General features: G+C 27.5%; 2 protein-coding genes across 4 annotated transcripts in view; one reads left to right on the forward strand and one right to left on the reverse strand.

Moving 5' to 3' along the window:
• Positions 1–3516: 3516 nt before the first annotated feature.
• Positions 3517–18375, reverse strand: part of LOC100166226 (serine/threonine-protein kinase N) — a 33693-nt gene continuing 18834 nt past the window's right edge. For 2 of the 3 annotated variants that reach the window (XM_003245390.4, XM_016805526.2), the window contains exons 6-19: positions 12278–12537; positions 12070–12215; positions 11918–12005; positions 11459–11624; positions 10245–10467; positions 9905–10167; positions 9632–9802; positions 5791–5991; positions 4957–5136; positions 4718–4869; positions 4433–4652; positions 4257–4364; positions 4049–4189; positions 3517–3984 (exon numbers count right to left, since the gene is read on the reverse strand). In XM_003245390.4, coding sequence (XP_003245438.1) covers positions 3841–3984; positions 4049–4189; positions 4257–4364; positions 4433–4652; positions 4718–4869; positions 4957–5136; positions 5791–5991; positions 9632–9802; positions 9905–10167; positions 10245–10467; positions 11459–11624; positions 11918–12005; positions 12070–12215; positions 12278–12537 — 2463 coding nt within the window. In that variant the 3' untranslated portion in view covers positions 3517–3840. The remainder of the gene's footprint in view (positions 3985–4048; positions 4190–4256; positions 4365–4432; positions 4653–4717; positions 4870–4956; positions 5137–5790; positions 5992–9631; positions 9803–9904; positions 10168–10244; positions 10468–11458; positions 11625–11917; positions 12006–12069; positions 12216–12277; positions 12538–18375) is intronic. The other variant, XM_003245391.4, reaches the window with a different exon arrangement.
• Positions 14528–16963, forward strand: LOC100570797. The gene is made up of 2 exons (XM_003245392.4): positions 14528–15621; positions 15682–16963. The coding sequence occupies exons 1-2, from the start codon at positions 15229–15231 to the stop codon at positions 16498–16500; spliced, it is 1212 nt and encodes a 403-aa protein (XP_003245440.1). The 5' UTR covers positions 14528–15228; the 3' UTR covers positions 16501–16963.

Consider the following 18375-nt stretch of genomic DNA (forward strand, 5'->3'; position numbering starts at 1 on the left):
GGCATTAGTTTGGTCCGCCCCCCCGTCCAAGTAAAAAAAAAAAATAGTTGGGGTACGCAAAAAAAAAAATAAAAATAGTAGAGGAGCTCCGTCCCCCTGCGCACCCCCCCAATTCGAGCACTGAATATAACGTAACAATACAGTTCACTGTAGTTCTACAGTTTCACGTCGCGAAACACAATCGGTGTATACACTATACGTTTTTTCTATTAATTCAACTTACCGGTTAGTGGTTACCGTATAGTAATAACAATTATAATAATAATAATAATATCAATATATGTAATACAAAATATCCTTGCCTCTTGGCTGACAAACCGTTTCCTCTCAGAATCGTTTTTCGTATACGATGATAATATTACATCATTGAATTCAAATTTAATAACATCCATTATAATACATACATCCATTACAGACCCACATTTCAGTTATTTCATTAGATAAAAATGGGGTTTTCCATGGTCGATCGACAATCATAAACGTATGAGCGAAAGCAACAAGTAGACGTAATCTACACCGATTTGACTCGATTGACTCGATTATCAATAATTTCGTACTTAGAAATATTCATAATTTGTATTCATTTATAACACATAAATGTTTTTTTTTTGAGCTTAGCCGGGCAATTATGGCCGTTAGCTGTTTTTTGTTTGTAGGGGAGAGGGACGGTTGGTTAAAACACGTTTTTACGTGTGACAAGGATTTGTAGCTAAAAATTGCGGGTGACTGTCACCCATCCGGGAGCTAGCAACACTGACCGATACGTACAAGCAGAGTATTTCCGCAGTTGAATGAACCGTGCCACACATAAATGTTTTATTATTACAGTTTTACGTATATTTATTGTATCATATTACTTTTTTGTATAATTTTGTCAATATTGTTATAAAAGACGACTGGCGTTAATAAATAAAAAAAAAATAAATAAATAAGTCAGGAAAACTTTATATGTACGAGTAGGTAATAATTAGGCACTAAATTAATAACTCACTTGATTACAATATATTAATATACTATTGTAATTTACAGATTTTAGTATTATTGATAACTGCAATCTCTACTATGCTGCAAATGAAAGACCACCCGTGGATGTTGTATTTGAAGAACACATTTATAGCCAGCTTTGAGCATATGGAAGCTAATTTTTAATAAATTCGATGGGCAGGGATTCCAGGATGGCAGTTGGTAGGGACGTAACACAATTGCGCACTTTTTACCTTTTTACTATTTATATTGTTATTATATACTATTTACTTATTATTATTACAATAGTGATTGTACACTTTTTACCTTTTTACTATTTATATTGTTATTATACTATTTACTTATTATTATTACAATAGCGATTATACACTTTTTACCTTTTTACTATTTATATTGATATTATACTATTTACTTATTATTATTACAATAGCCAGTAAGTTGAATTGATATTATAAAATTACAACAAAATAACTAAAATCGTTATTCTTGGTTATTTAATATGACATTGTAATTTTCTCTAAATTTCAACATAAAATAACTATAAAAAAAATAGTTTACACCACAATAAGGGTGCGCGACCACCAAACTAGTCTATTCCTAGAATACTGGAATTAATTCTGTAAATCAGATGTCTTCATAAAGTACAAAGGCTGACACTGTCACCCGCCTACTGCAGTGCATACTGCTCAGTGCTCAGAAATCTGCTAATCGATTACAATTATAGACACTAGAGTGCTCACCACTTTAATCAGTACCTACCTGGCTATACCTATAAGAAAACATCAATTACAATATTAAAGATTAAACATGTCCAGTTAAAAGGTGGGCACCAGTTTAAAAAAATAAGGCAAGAAAAGTTGGCCAAATAAATAAGAAGAAGTATTAAATAAACAATTTTTATAGTTTTGTTTTATTTCATGGAATATTATCTACCCCTCTCCGTGGGAGCACGCCAATGTACGCGGCGGAAAAATAGTAAGTCCGCCCCTGATCATGGCAGTACAATTTACAGTCCCACCAGACAATAATTCACTCATGAGTGATTATCTGATCGCCCTAATGGCCTAATATCACTTTAAGACCAATACTCGCAGAATGAACTTACCAACTCACAAAAGAACTTATATCATCGAAAAACAAATTCAATTTTATGAGGGTCCCATCCCACGTAGCCGTAGGAGTTCCAGGGAACGAGAAAGCTGATGCAATGGCGAATGTAGCAGTCACTTCCACACCTTCCACCAACTCCGTAAACAAAATCTCTACCAAATACCTGATAAACGAAGCTCAAAAAAAAATCTTTAGCTCATGGCAAAACCACTGGGATTCCATTCAAAACAACAACTAACTGAAGAATGACAAAAAACCGTTTTAAAATGAGCTTATCCAGACAACTCATCTAGGCAAAAACTAATAACGATTAACATAGTTAGAAATGGCCACTCCCATCTTACGCACTCCTATTTGATTACTAAGGAACACAGTCGATCATGCAACATATGAAAACCTCCCCCTACAATTAAACGCATAATTATTATCAACTGCCCTAAATTCTTAACTTCATATCATCTCCTCAACACACCGACAATATTTTAAATTTTTTCAAACAAATTGATTTAGATAAAAATTGTAACTAACCCGTATAGGCTGTACGTAACAATGTTCTTTTTTTCTCTAATGTTGAATAAGTTAATTTAATAATATGTAAATAACAAAAACAATTAAAATTGAAAAAATATTTTAAGTTATTAAAAATATAGTTACAAGTGTCAGTATAATAATAATTGTATAGGACTTAGCTGACAATCGCACATTTGATTACAAATTAATAATTTAGCCATATGTTAATTAAAATTTTTTTAACTGTCATAAAATAATATTCTTTCATTGCGCATATTAAGGAATGCACCAAAGAGTAGTGAGAAGCATAGAAGAGTTAAAAGAATGAATGCAAACAAAAACTTATTATTATAAAAAGTGATATTCAATATAATATATAATATAATATACATAATCATGATTATATTTTGTCCATAACATAATAGTATGATTTCTTTTAAAATATAATATTGAAATATTTAAAGCCTTAACAATTTCAAATCAACTTTATGAACAACAAAAATAATATACTAATCATAAGATACTAAGTGAGCATATTATTGTCAATAATAAATTGAGCTAAATAAAACAATAATTTTTAACATAAGACAAATGTGTGGCGTAGTAAACAATAATATCTACTAATATATATTAGCTAGCCAATAAAATAAGTTTTTATAGTTTGCTATTTAAAACATGCCAATAATAATCATTTCACATTTCCATATTAAAACATGTTAAATATATAAAAGTTACTTTTTTCTCTATGTTTATACAAATCGAATGCATTTTTTTACACAAAATTATAGAGTTATTTCTATATAAACTTTAACACTAAATTTATAAAAAACAGTTTTAAAATTTTACAACATAACTAAATATCTTACATTCTAAATAGTGGTAGTTAAAAATTAGTCATCAAATTGTTTTCTATTCATTATTGAGGGAATATTTTTAATGAATCAATGTTTAGACTTTTCTATTTAAAAGATTTGTGTGGTAACTATTTGTGAAAGAAATTTTATCTGAGCAGCTTTGTTGTGTCAAGTTTTCCAACTTAAAATATAAATCACAATCATTTTGGAAAAATGTCCGCAAAAGAAAAATAAACGAACAAATACATAATAAATAATAATCATTAAAATTGCATCTAAACTATATGATTAGCTAGCTTTAGCTATTACAATTTGATCGATTATAATACAAACATAAATTAAACATGAATTTTTTTTTTTTTATTTAATTTTATATACCCTGTTAAAACCAGTCAGCTGTATATGTAAAATCTTTAAATAACTGTTGTTCATCATCATTTAACAGTCTTGGATCTTTTGGTGGGGTTAGTTGTGGTTTTTCAGAAGTAAATTCTTCATCAAAGTTACTCACATCTTCAACAGAATTCTAAAAAAAATTATTTGTTAGACCTTGCAAACAAATATGCAATTGAACAGTAAAATATACTTACAACTGTAGGTACAAATGGTGGTTTAATCTTTCTGTGTAACAAATCATCCCAAACAACTTGTCTAAAGAATGCCTGTTTTTTCACATCTTCTGCATCTCTTTCACTTGATCCTAATCTTCGTTCCGGATTTTTGCGTAAAAGCTAGATCAAAAAATTGCTATATTAATAAATTAATTCTTATAAATATTATGCAAGTGAAATAACATACTCTTCGCATAATTGCGATTGCTTCCAATGACAAGAACCTGGGATACCTAACTTCATCATTCACAATAGAATCAAATACTTCTTCTTCATCATCACCTGGGAATGGTGACTATGGATGGTAGAAATATATAATTATATGTAAGGATAATACTATTGATATTATATTATAATATTTACCTCTCCAACAAGCATTTCAAATATAAGAACTCCAAGACCCCACCAATCAACACTACGTGTATATGACGTTTCAGTAAGAACTTCTGGAGCTAAAAACTCAGGTGTTCCGCAAAACGTCCCAGTTCGATCCCCATATCCCATACCTTCTTTGCATAATCCAAAATCAGCTATTTTCACATACCCATCAGTATCCAATAATAAGTTATCCAATTTCAAGTCACTAAAATATGAAAGTACACAACATTATTAGCGTTTTAAAAATAATGAAAATGTCATCATACTAACCGGTAAATTATACTGTTTTCGTGTAAATACTGTAATCCTAAAACAACACACGCAGCATAAAACACTGCCCTCGGTTCTGTAAACACATCGGCGTGTATATGCATCATCAAATCACCACCAGCAGCATACTCCATTACAAAACAGACATGAGCCTGTGAAAAATATATTGGAAATATAATTAAAAAGAGGTTTTTAGAAATTAACATTATAAATAATAAATAATGTTTTGGTAGTCTTACATCAGTTTGGAAGCAAGCAAATAAATTTACAAGGAATGGATGTCGAATATCATTTGCAACTTCAAATATTCTTTTTTCGGACAACAGTGACTCAACTTCATCACGGGCAATTATATCACCTTTTTTCAGTGCTTTTATGGCAAAATATTCACTAGACTTTTTATGTTGACACAAAATTACCTAAAGATTGGGAAATATGATAAATAATTAAATGTAAATATTAAATAATATTGAGTGTTATTACTAGGGTTCGGATTTGAAGGCAAATGCCTTTCTTTTATTTATCATAATAGAAAAATAATTTTTATACAAAAATGTGTTTCATTTAATTTCTTAGACGATGGATGCATTTTTTTTTTGCCTTTTTTTGCCTTTTTACTTATAAATGCCTTTTTGCCTTTTTTTTACCTTTTGTACTTATAAATGCCTATTTTGTGTTGAATTTATTCAGGTAATTTTATAATTTTATACACAACTTGGTGGACGTAGAAAGATCATTTTCGATGTACAAAAATATTTTAACCTCTAATCGTAACCGTTTTACTGAAGACAACCTATCAAAATACATGGTAGTCAATTTTTTTTTTAATACCAACTAGTTATTTTGCATGCAGTTTTAATTTTTAATTTGTATTTTTCTCAAAATGTGAGCAATTGAAAGTGTTTAAAAAATGTTCACTTTTTTATTTTGTAGTATATTTATGAATTGCCTTTTTATATGAATTAAATGCCTTTTTTTGCCTTTTTTTACATTTTAAATGCTTTTTTTATTGATTATATTGCCTTCAAATCCGAACCCTAGTTATTACTTATATTTTTACAGAAGAAATTTACCTTTCCAAAGTGGCCTCTGCCCAATACACTAAGCAGTCTAAAGTCATCCATAGACATTTGAGAAAATTTGAAAGCACTAGATAGTGTGATTTTATTAGATTCTGCTTGTTGCACATTATTAGATGTTGTAAGATGATATGATTTTGGTTCATTTTCCCGGTAATCAAGTACACGAGAAACAGGATGACTAAATAGTGGTGACTACAAAAATCAAAAATATATTTTAATTAATGAATCGATCGATACATCTAATACAAGTAAGGGTAGTTTTTAAAACCAGGCATAATCATAGACCTTTTTGTATATTATGTATATCTTCAAGTGTAAAATATATAAATCATATAATACAAGGATAAGATAATGCTTGGCTTAAAATAAAAAATAATAAAAAAAATACATGTTATTAATGATGAATTATTATGGTGTTAAGGCAATACTCTATACCAGTGGTCTCAAATATTAGGCCTCTAAACCCATTCAGTCTGGCCCACAATAAACCAAATAAATTAAGACAAAATTTATTTTCTCTATTGTTTATAATTATTATAATATAACTGTATTTAATACTAGGTATCACAAAGATATACATATTGATTTTTTTTTAGTAAAAATAAATAAATATAAAACAAAAAATCAATATGTACATCTTTGTAATACCTAGTATTAAATAGTTATATTAAAATAATTATAATCAATAAAAGAAATTAATTTGTCTTAATTTATTTGGTTTATTTTGGATTTAATATCAAGATGAGTAAAAGAAATAAATGTTTAAAAAAAGTGTTTTTCCCCGCAAAATCTTTGACGTATAAGATAAAAATGTATAGCCTGTTGCTAATATGAATTTAAGACCACTGCTCTATAACACTAATACTTAACATCAAATAAATAAATTACATCAATCAAACTAATAGCATAATCAAAATTTAAAGCATCTTCAATTTTGTATTAAATATCCTAATATTAATGTTAATATTTAGTTTAGAATTTCAGAACTCGATCTACATGTTAAAACACCATAGTATCAAATATTTATTATTATTTTTTCATTTCCTTTGTTCAAAAACAGCTTATAAGTATAATAATAATAATATCAATAATAAAATAACAATTAATATTTGTGTATTGCCGTGTACACAAAGGTGAAATGATTGATACTAAATATAGTAAGTTAAAAATAACTGGACTATTTTTACATGTTCAAAAATTAAAAATTTATAAAATGTTGCATCCACTAAATTAAAAGTATCAATATTGTGAATAACATCTAACTTTTTACAAAATATCAATGATAATAATTGTCCATTTCACAATATGAATGGTTGTTTTAAACAATATGGACATTCATATCATGAAAACAGGTTAGTCTAGGTTAGGACAAAAATATCTGTCTATTTTGTGTTAAAAATATATTTTTGTAATATGCACAAAATTACTATCCGTTTTTGAAATTAATTTAAATGATTATCAATATTGTGTGAAAAGTGTATTTTTCACAGTATGAATACTTTTCATGAAGAACATAGATACCTAGCAAAGAAGAAGGGAGAAGAGCAATTTCTTTAAGTGGTTGCAACATATCTAACAATAACAAAATATTTATGATAGTTAAGATAATATACATTTTATGTAAGATAAATCATTTAACTTACTACACTCAATATTAGTGATTTAAAAAAAGTACCAATAATTGAAATATTTATAATAGCTACCTACTAAATTTCCACAAAAAAAATAAAATAAAACATTGTCAAAATTACAAAATCCATAAACCTTATTTAAAAATAAAATTAAAGATTATGATGTTGACTATGTTTTACTTAAAATTCTATGAAGGAGTTAATAGTGATTCTATTATACCACTATAAAATAGAAAGAAGTATGCTTAGTAAACCTAACCTAACCTAATGTCATAACCTTAGACATTTTACACTATAAAATATTAAAATGTGTGAAATACTGTTTAACTACATACTTCTAATTTATATAACCATATTATTTATTAATTATTATGTATAGGGCTCTAACATTAAATTATATAAAAAAAAAAAGCAATATAGGTCTATATTTTACACTATAAAATATTAAAATGTGTAAAATACTGTTTAAGTACATACTTCTAATTTATATAACCATATTATTTATTAATTATTATGTATAGGGCTCTAACATTAAATTATAAAAAAAAAAAAAGCAATATAGTTCTATAATTTATCTATCATAAAAAAAAATGTATAATCTAATATTGAATGAAAAAATGCACATCCCTTCAACTTTACTATTAGTTATTTATTATTAATATTAACTGCGTAAATTAGTTTTAAAAGCTATTTTATTAACTGCATTAAATCTATAATTCATTAAAGCCGAGTAACTAAAGAAATATTTGATCTGTATACGAATAGTTGTAATTGATATGTGGTGCAGTAGGAACAAAATAACCATTATATCTATATAATAAATAAATACGGTGGTCGTCACTTAAAGTAATCACTTTAGTACCTGACCAAATGGATAACATAAAGCGACTGATAATACTAAACAAAAATTAAAGTATGCACGTACATACACTTTTCGATAACAATATATGATTGATAACATTAACTGTGATTAGTATAAGTGGCGACCACTATAATAACAATAATCAATTAATTCATGAAGAATAAGGTTAATAAAATATTTTGATAAGAACTAACTTCATATATTGTTAAAAGTACACTCTGAACAAGGAACTTTGGGAATTTAAATAATAAAACAAAATTTGATGAATTACTAAATATTTAAGCTTACTGTAAACAAAATTATATTGAAATATCAATTTTAATTTTCCTGACAATAGTTAAAAATATTTTTGGAAAAATAATAATTACTAATTGTTATCTAACTAATATAATATAATATGTAATATTATATAAGTATTTTTGTTGTTTTAAATTTATTGATTTGTATCTTCAAGTAATTAAACATATTGTCTTAATTATTTAATCATAAATATTTATCTAAAACTCAAAATTCTTATACTAACTTTTAAATAAAAGCAATTAATAGGCTATAATTTAAAAGATTAATTATCTTTAAAAATTATATGTATATACTTTTTACACAGTCAAGTTATTTTTAAACTAATGTTTAGCTAAATGAAAGCCAATTTTAAAAATGTACATTATGGTTTAAGGGTGTCGGTGCTAGAATTTCCAATTTTAAAAATTTCTATGCTATTCGAATATTATGTTTTATATTTTAGTTATTGCCTTAATTATAATATTTTTCCACTAATCTACAGCTCGATACTTATTTAGACGGGGTCGATATGGTGTATTATATCAACGAAAATGACTTCACGGGAAAAACTCTCACGCCCTGTAGAATTGACGGATTTCGTTAATTTTTTTTTATCTGAAAGATGAGAAGTTTCTACAGGTCGGATCAAAGCTCAATTTTTTATTTTACTTTGAATAGCAGTAGAAAATACGTTTGAAAAAGCACAAATATTATGTATTTTTCAAATGCATATTCCAGTTTCTATAATTATAGTTTTCAAAATCAGGCTTTGATCCGACCTACAAAATGTACTCTACTTTAAGATAAAAAAAAATTAACAAAATCTGACAATTCTACAGGTCGTGAGAGTTTTTCCTGTAAGACATGTTTTTGTACCAAAAAACGCACCGGCACCCTTAGCTAGAATTATTAGTAGTTTTATTCATTTGATATAGTATCTAATGTAAAAAAAAAGTCTACTCCAAATCATTCATGCACAACAGTTAGAAATGGATGATATACCAGTTAGGCGCACGCGTGTTAGATAAGCCTAGCACAGTGGTGTAGGAAGAGTATGTACCTCGTCCTGGGGAAACTCTACAAGAGGAGACGGCTGCGGTGTTCCCAAAGTTGAACTTCCAACACTTTCTATGCTCACAGACATTGTCATTACATGTCTCCTATGAACTGGCGGTAATGTCTGTTGCTCGTCGTCATGTAAAAAGTCAAATTCCTTCAACGCATTCTGCAGCTATACATATCATACAAGTTACCCCCCTGGTGCATTGATGTTCAAAAAGCTTCATAGCTAACATTTTTAAAATTACATTTTAAGCAAGAATGTAATACTCACCTCTTGATCTAATTGTCGTGGTGGCCTTGGAGGTGGCACGGTTGGTACAGCTGGTGTTCTCTTATTTGCCGCTATAACTGTTGAAGGTAGGAATGTGGGAGACCCCGTAGATAGATTTCGCTGTTCAGTGATAGTGGGTGGCAGCGGTGGTAGAACTGCAACCCCTAAACCTAATGGCCGTGCGCCAGCCAATCCACAAGTGTTAATTGGTTCAGGTGTTTCACCAGGTGTACATTTTTCTTCGAGTCTTGTATCACCTCCATCTAAAGGTTACATCAGGTTAGGTAATTACATTTAAATCAGTTACTTATGCAATAAAAATGATTAATTAATTATAAACCTGTAGAGCTGTCAGAGTGTGAATGTGATCTTGAGTGTTGCTGTACAGGAACTAATGGTGAATTTTGGATTGAAGGTGAAGATCTTTTAAGAAGTCGACTCCAAGCAGCTATATTGATGTTCATTTGATTCGCTCTAGGGAAGTTTTTAGCTTGCTGTTTAAATATTTTGCGTTGTCTTCGTAAACGAGGTTGACGTGATATCATAGGATTTAAAAATTTGATCTAAAAATATAGATAAATTATTAAATATATTTTTAGAAATCAGAAATCAGAACAATTAATCAAACATGATAACTCAATTTATATACAAAATAACATAAAACTATATTAATAAGACTGAACCCGCGTGTATTATTTCCATTAACACATAACATACCAAGATATATGTTTAGCAGTTCCAATTTTGTGTTTTAAGCTTAAATATTGGAATTAATTAACTTATTATCAAACTTAAATGTAAGAACATTATCTGTATTCTTTTATTGGATTTTTATGATTTTTAATTTTTAAAAACCAAAGAATAGATTTATTAGCGAGATTGACTTAAATTATGAATTATAATAGGCATTATAATAAATCCAAAAATAAAAATGATTTATCCATCAAGACTAACAAGCAAAGGTTAATGTTATATTTTGAATGATTATGTTAATAAAATATACAGAACGGCCGCTGAATATTGAATACATAGATAAAAATTGTGTATTGTTCTGCCATAAATTCTAGGTTCCACCAATTTGGTCATTAAATACAATTTATCAGTTTTGACTTTGGATAAGGCATTTAGATGTATGATTAGTCATATAGATAAATATATAATAACTACAGGTGTGGTTATAACTAAAGCCTAAAAGTATAGTTGTCAGAAAATTTGTCAAACCACTAGGCCAGTGGTTTATCAATAATTGTTCCCAAAATAATAAATCCATACAGCAATCACTACAGTAAGGCTTGGGTGTCATAGAAGATAACCCGTGACCACTTGTATGGTTTATCACTTTTACTCGAATGGGGTAAAAACACACCCAAGGTACATTTTAATTTTGATTGTGGTAAATTTTTAACCTGCATGAGTTATATTTGTTAAAATAACTAAATTACTTACACCCTTCCTATTCAATTTATTATTTATAAGATAATAATAAATGTTAACTGTCAATAAATAAAACAAAACCAATAAAAATACTATAATAACTAAATATATGCAAATTACCTCTGCAAAAAGAAGTCCTTGTGGTTCCAATTGTAAAGCCATACCATGTCGAATATCATCAATAAATTCTTCTAATCGAAGAAATTTAATAGCACACAATGATCGCCAATCTCTCCAATATACACCAATCTCAAGCTCTCGAGATTTATCCAAGTCAATTGAAAATCTATTACCAATTAAAAACCATTATATTAAATTTGTATTTTTGAAAAAATTGCACCATAAATCCATAAGACAAAATTTTCTAGTCTTCAGATAGTTATTTTTATATTCTATAGTTAATAACTATTAGTAAATAGAAATATAATGAAACTATTTTCAATGTTCTAAGATTTTGAATACCTACTTTTAATCAATATTATATTATTATAGTAGTATACATTAAGAAAAAATGTTTTACCAATCTTAGTTATTAATTAATTTAGGAAAAATACTCTATATAAAATTATTAAAGATCACCTTTGGTCCCACGCTTGTTGAGAACATGGTCGCCAGCTAGTTTGACCAACTGTTTGATTATCTAGTTTAATAACAGCCATGATTTCATCTACAAATTTAAAAATTAATTAATTGCTAAATTAAATATATAATATCATCGTTTTGTAACTTACTACTAATTTCATCTTTAATATTGTATGATTTACTAGAACTACGTCCTGTCACCCCTTTTACAAAAGATCTTAAATCTCCAGGATTGTCTTTTTCTCGTCTTGATCTACCTGGAACTTCTTCAAGCAAATCCTGACACCCCATTAATCTATGAACATTTTTAATAAGTAATAATATGTAACTATTTAGAGACTAAATTAAGATACGAACCTAACTTCAAGTTTACCAGTAACTGCAGCACACCTAGATACAGTAGCTTTTTCTGGTATGACATTTCTTTCTGTTTTCAGGAATGGCTGTAAACTAACGTAAGCATGATTTGGTGTTGGACTAGCAGCTTGAGCATTTTGTAATTCTCGTACTAATTGGATAGCTGTTGTTGAATTAGCTGGAAGCTCTTGGCGACGGTGTTCAAGCGACTGTCGTAAAAGATCCAATTTACAACTAGATTCTGAAAGATTGGCTTGTGCCTATTGAAAATTTAAAATAATACTTTTTATAAAATAAATCATTAAAATAATTATTTAACTATAATTCATTAATTCTTTAAATTATACTTATTAATAAAATGTACTAATATAGATATTTTGAATGATAAATTGAGTTGAAATGCAATGATAATTTGTCATTAAATCTTAAATAATAATTCTGAGTGAAGCACGATTCAAGTTGTTTTATTTTGTCCTCACTTTTTTGCAGTTATTTATTTTATGAATATGAAAAATAACTAACACAAACAATTTTTATTTTAAATGATTAATTTTAACCCTTTTTTCAATTTCTTAACTATATACCAAATACATACAAATTTAATAATAATATATATTATATACCATGAATTTTATAAATAAATACTATCCAATGTAAAATAGCACAAACTTTTTACAAAATTGTATACTAAAAACGATTCTGAGCGAAGACAATCAGTCAAACTATGATATTGCTAAGTATATTTGATGATACTATTGTGAATAAAGTAATTTATTTACCTATTTACATGGAGCCGTGTTTTAAATTTACAATCCTTAACTATAAAATTTGAATATTTTATACATTTTTAGCTACAAAATAGTTTTAAATTTTAAATCTCATAAATGTTCTCAAAAATCAAACTTGAAATGCTTATAAAAAAATATTGTGCCTATGTATTGTGAATATTTATCAACTGCTATTGTAATAATATATCAGGAGTCTTGTATTACATTTTCACATATCACATTGGAAACTGAAAATGACCGTAGCTCAATACAAGTAAAAATATTTTGAAAATGTTATCGTGTATACAAAATGCTAATATAACATTCAGTGAAAATGTCATTTATTTTAGATTTACACCACAATCTTAAATTGATATTGCCGAAAACCGATTTTACGTACAAATTCCTGTTTTTCTTTAATTTTTTTTTACGTTTCTAAAACTATAGGGAATTTTAAATTTTGACCTCCCCAAAGCACCAACTTGATTTGCTTTCCCATTGAACAAGATACTGAAGTGGAAAATCGAAGCATTATTTCTACCACTTTTCGTGTACACAAAAAAAAAAAAACCCCATATCATTGTAAAATGAATGCATTCATCGCTCTGCTCAGAATCTAAAACTAGTATTTCCTTCATTTAATTAACAACAAATTAATTGTATTTTCAATATTTGTTACAAATCTAGATTTCAATAGTAGATCACAAATAGGTCATACAGGCCTCCTCACCTCATGTCAAAACTTTTTACCAAGGAGCCACAACACAATGAGCATCACAAGCGGCATGTTTAATAACAACAAAACACTATACTGTGGAGTGCACTACAGATCTGACCTACTGAATCTCATAAAAAATACCACCAACAATCATAGATACCGTGGAAGTCGAATCACACATTTCAAAAAAATTAATGTTTTTAAATTACACAAGCATGTACAAACAAATATAATGTAACCCATTAAATACAAATGCATAAAATTTAAAAGTGAAGAATAGGCTAATTACTTTTGTAATGAAAGCTATACAAAAATAATTTTAAAAAAAACCATATAATATATAAACTTTATAATAGTTATATTTACTAATAGTCGTCAATCATTTAGCATTTATATTATTATACCTAGTATATTTTGTAGCACATTACATATAATATATTATAGATTACCTTAGAATAAATAATTTTTTTTTTACTATAAAGTATTAACTCATTTTTAAATTATTTTTTTTTTTTAATATTTCATTATAAAAATATTTTAAACAAATATTGCAGAAAAGAATAACTATTAACTATATATTATCTATTATATAGTAAGCACTAGTTTTATGTTTTACTCGATGTTTTATTAAGTTAATTTAGCAAAATCTATTAGCAAAATCATTAACATATTAATGCATAGGTACTTTCATTCATTTTTTTTTTCAATCCATATTAACTGGGAATAACCTATAAGCTATTTATATATGCATAATATAACGCAATATATTAAACCTTGATACTGAACTAATTAATTAAACCAAAATATTTATGATGTACCAAAAAAATAGTATGTTTTGTCAAGTTGTTACATTATACTATCTGGAAATAGAAACTGCATCTTTTTAGCACACTTCATTTGGCTTAAAGCCATTACTCTTCTGGATATACTACTAAGACCATTTATTTAATTTTGATTGCAAATGTTATATATATTTTATTATAATTTTAAAATATAGAACGTACATATTAAATATATATTTTAATCAATTTTCACTAATCTGCCCAACAAACTGGAACATTCTTTAAGTACTTTTTATTAATTTATATTTTCAGAGGACCGTACTCATATTATTTTTTGATATTTATTATCAACAAACATTTCACATCAATATAATATAGATAAAGTACCATCAGGTGTACAGTTATTAATATTGTTAATTTATTTTGAATAGTGTTTTGGTATGGAATGCAGTATGTGGGTGAATTTGTCATATTTATGACCTTTGGAAAGCAATACTTGTTCCCTCTCTTCAACAACAGCAGCATGCTTTTAACAGTATGTTTGATGCTATGCCAAAACTACAGCTCTCAGCTGAGAATTAGGATACTTTTGACTCATCTAAGTGGCCAGTCTTTTCTACAACACAGCTTTCGAATGTACACTTATAATATTCTTATATTACAAATTTAATAGTGACTTATGAAATGGAGAAAAAAATTAACGATAATAATTCTAGTTTAATGCATGATTGGTCCATTCACGCGCATTTGAAATTAACACAACAACCCAATAATAATCTACCATTGTCCCAGCAACCATGTTACGGATTTCAACGAGGAAATATTGTATTTACTGCCCAGCCACCTCAAAGGACAGATTCTGGTCTTGGCAGTTCATCTCGTGGATCAGCATGTGATTGTACTTTTAATATAGCACCTCAATGTGAAGTATGTTGTGGTATAAGAAGTCCCATGTCAGCTAGAAGAGCACAAAGTTTTACAGCACATTTTTGTACCAATGTTCCGCCGAAAAAACATCTAGAAACTGTGGATGTATCTAGTCAGACATCCCCTTCTACTTCAACTGTCTTAACAAAGGTATTTTAGTTGTTTACTAAATATAATGTGCGTCACTGATTAGCTTTTTTTTTGTTTAAGGAAAACACCAACATTTTTGTAAAAAATCGTAAATTTGAATTAGATAAACATAAAAAACGCCATGCCAGGACTGTGCATATTGATGTTTACTGCACAGAATCTTCAGATTCAGATAATACTTTAACATCTAAATCTACAGACACATTACTTGATTTATCAGATGTCAAAATTAAATGCAAAAAGATATCAAAAAAATCTCATAAAAGTCGAAGTCAATCAATAATGTCAAATAGAAGTATGTTACAAAGAAGTCCTTGTTTGTCAGCAATAAGTTCTACAAATACAATGTCCAATTCTTCTTTTTACGAGTCATCTAGTTGTGGTTTATCTTCATTTATGGATTCAACTACTTTAGAAAACAGTAGCTTAAATAGTTTTGAATCCGAAAATATACAAAAAAAATACCAATCAAAAAACTATGACACAACAAGTAGTAGTTCAGATGACGAATGTTCAGAAACCGCCTGGAGTTTCAATAGTATTGGTTTTCAAAAAAATCAAATTCTAGCAAGACGCCCATGGTCGAAAGTAAAAAATACAAACGATGATATGGGCAGCTTTAGTGACTGTTCACAATCACCCATGTATAGACAGCCATCAAGTTCTACATTTGTTATGACTCAAGTTGCTAAAATGGCATCAAAGTTTGGCCCTATGAAATCACCTGTAAAACAAGATCATCATGTTGGACCATCAAAGAATCCAGATTGTTTATGTTTTAACTGTCGCAGGTATTACAATACCAGACATAGATCGTATTCCATTGGTAGTGAAGCTGGTCAATCAGACATATTGACAATGTTTAGAAAATGTCTCTAACTTATTATTTTAAAGGCATATTATGTATAATTCAAACATAAATAAATTGTACTATTTTATAAAATCTTTTGCATAATGTAATTTATTAAATTTTAAGATAACAAAAAAAAAAAAATTAATGTACAAATGTTGGATTTAATCCAAATAAACAAATAGAAGTAATTACATATTAAACTGAAAAGTAACCAAGGTTGTATTTTAGATTCTTTTTTACAGCCAAAAATTTTAATCCAGGAAATATATTTAGATACATTAAAGCACATTTTATGAATAATTATTTTTAATTATTATAAAAATATATTTATATTAAATCATTAAAAACATACTAAACAATCATGGATATTAATGAAGTAATTATAAGTTATAATGTATTTAGTATGGAGATTTATAAATCTAGATAAAGATATAAAAATGCTTTTTATATTTGTTTATCAATATTAATAAGTAACAACCCTTCATAAAATAAAATGTATCTTAAATCTATACAGTTATAATTATTTATAAATTAATTTTATGATGTATAGTTGATAAATAATACCAAAAATATTTTGTTTGACAAACTTACAGGTTTATAAAAAAAATTGCAATTCATACAAAAAACAAACACTAACCTCATCTATTTATTTATTATACTAAAGGCCATTCTTAAAATGTCCGGTTAAGTGTCAGTTAAGACTAACCAGCAGGATTCTATCGGTAACACAAAAGGAATTCTGCCAGTTAGCGTTATCACACTTAGAAGACGCTGCACAGACATTTGTTGTCTCCAGTCTTACAAGTGCTTTAACATGGTAAATTTTACGCTCAGCAAATCACATTTAACTGTGTTAGCTTAAAAACCAGAGTGAATTGACCTCATATAAAATTTAAAAGTAAGATTATTAACTAAAGTTTGTCATAGGCTTTTTATTATATTTTAATTTTAAAGCGAGTTATGTGTATTTTAAGGAGTATAAGCAATTTACAATTTTAAAACATCCATTACTCGTTTTTAAATTAAAATATAACAAAAAGCCTTAAAATATTCTACATAATAATCTTACCTTAAAATTTTATAATTAGTCAATTCATCCTAATTTTTAAACTAACAGAGCTAAATGTGATCTTCTGAGCGTAAAATTTGCTATGTTACGCACTTGTAGGACGGAGATAACAAATGTCTGCATAGCATCCTCTTAACCAAACATTGTAAGAACAGCCCTAATATAATTATTTATCCAATAAGTTATGTTATTAGTTTCTATTAAATACTTAAAACATATTCTATTTTTGTATATAATATTGTGTAGCTCATCCAATACTTAAAAATTAAACAGAAATAAATATTTATCTGTCTTTATTTTTATTTTTGGTATTTATTTGTTATGCAAACCCAAATAGACCATAATATTAAATGCTATTAGATTGCATCAAAAATTAAACATAATTATATATCCAGCATAATTCTTTAGTCATGTTAAGATAATAAACTATTAATGTTTATCCGAAATAAATATTGACTACTTTCAATAATACTACTTATGTAAGTGATTATAATCTATTGTTAAATAGTTATAAAGAATTTGTTCAAAACCCAGAAATCAGGCATGATTTTTTAAGGGTGACTTCATACTGCTATGCATTAAGGGGGCTACAGCAGGTCTTGTCAAAAATCAAAGCTAATGTAGATTTGACCAATCTAAACATTAATTTTGTTTGTTATAATGTTTTTCAATATATTTAAATTCCGTATCATAAAATAAACCTTAAGGGGGCTGGAGGGGCCTCCAGTCAATGAAAAAAAAGTGACTTTTAGACCAATAAGCTAGACAAACTGGAAGAATTTGGTTTGACAGATTTTAATTTTGAAAACGGATTATGATTGATCAACAAGTT

This window comes from Acyrthosiphon pisum, chromosome A2 (assembly GCF_005508785.2).
Source record: "Acyrthosiphon pisum isolate AL4f chromosome A2, pea_aphid_22Mar2018_4r6ur, whole genome shotgun sequence".
In the NCBI taxonomy this organism is placed as follows: Eukaryota; Metazoa; Arthropoda; class Insecta; order Hemiptera; family Aphididae; genus Acyrthosiphon; species Acyrthosiphon pisum.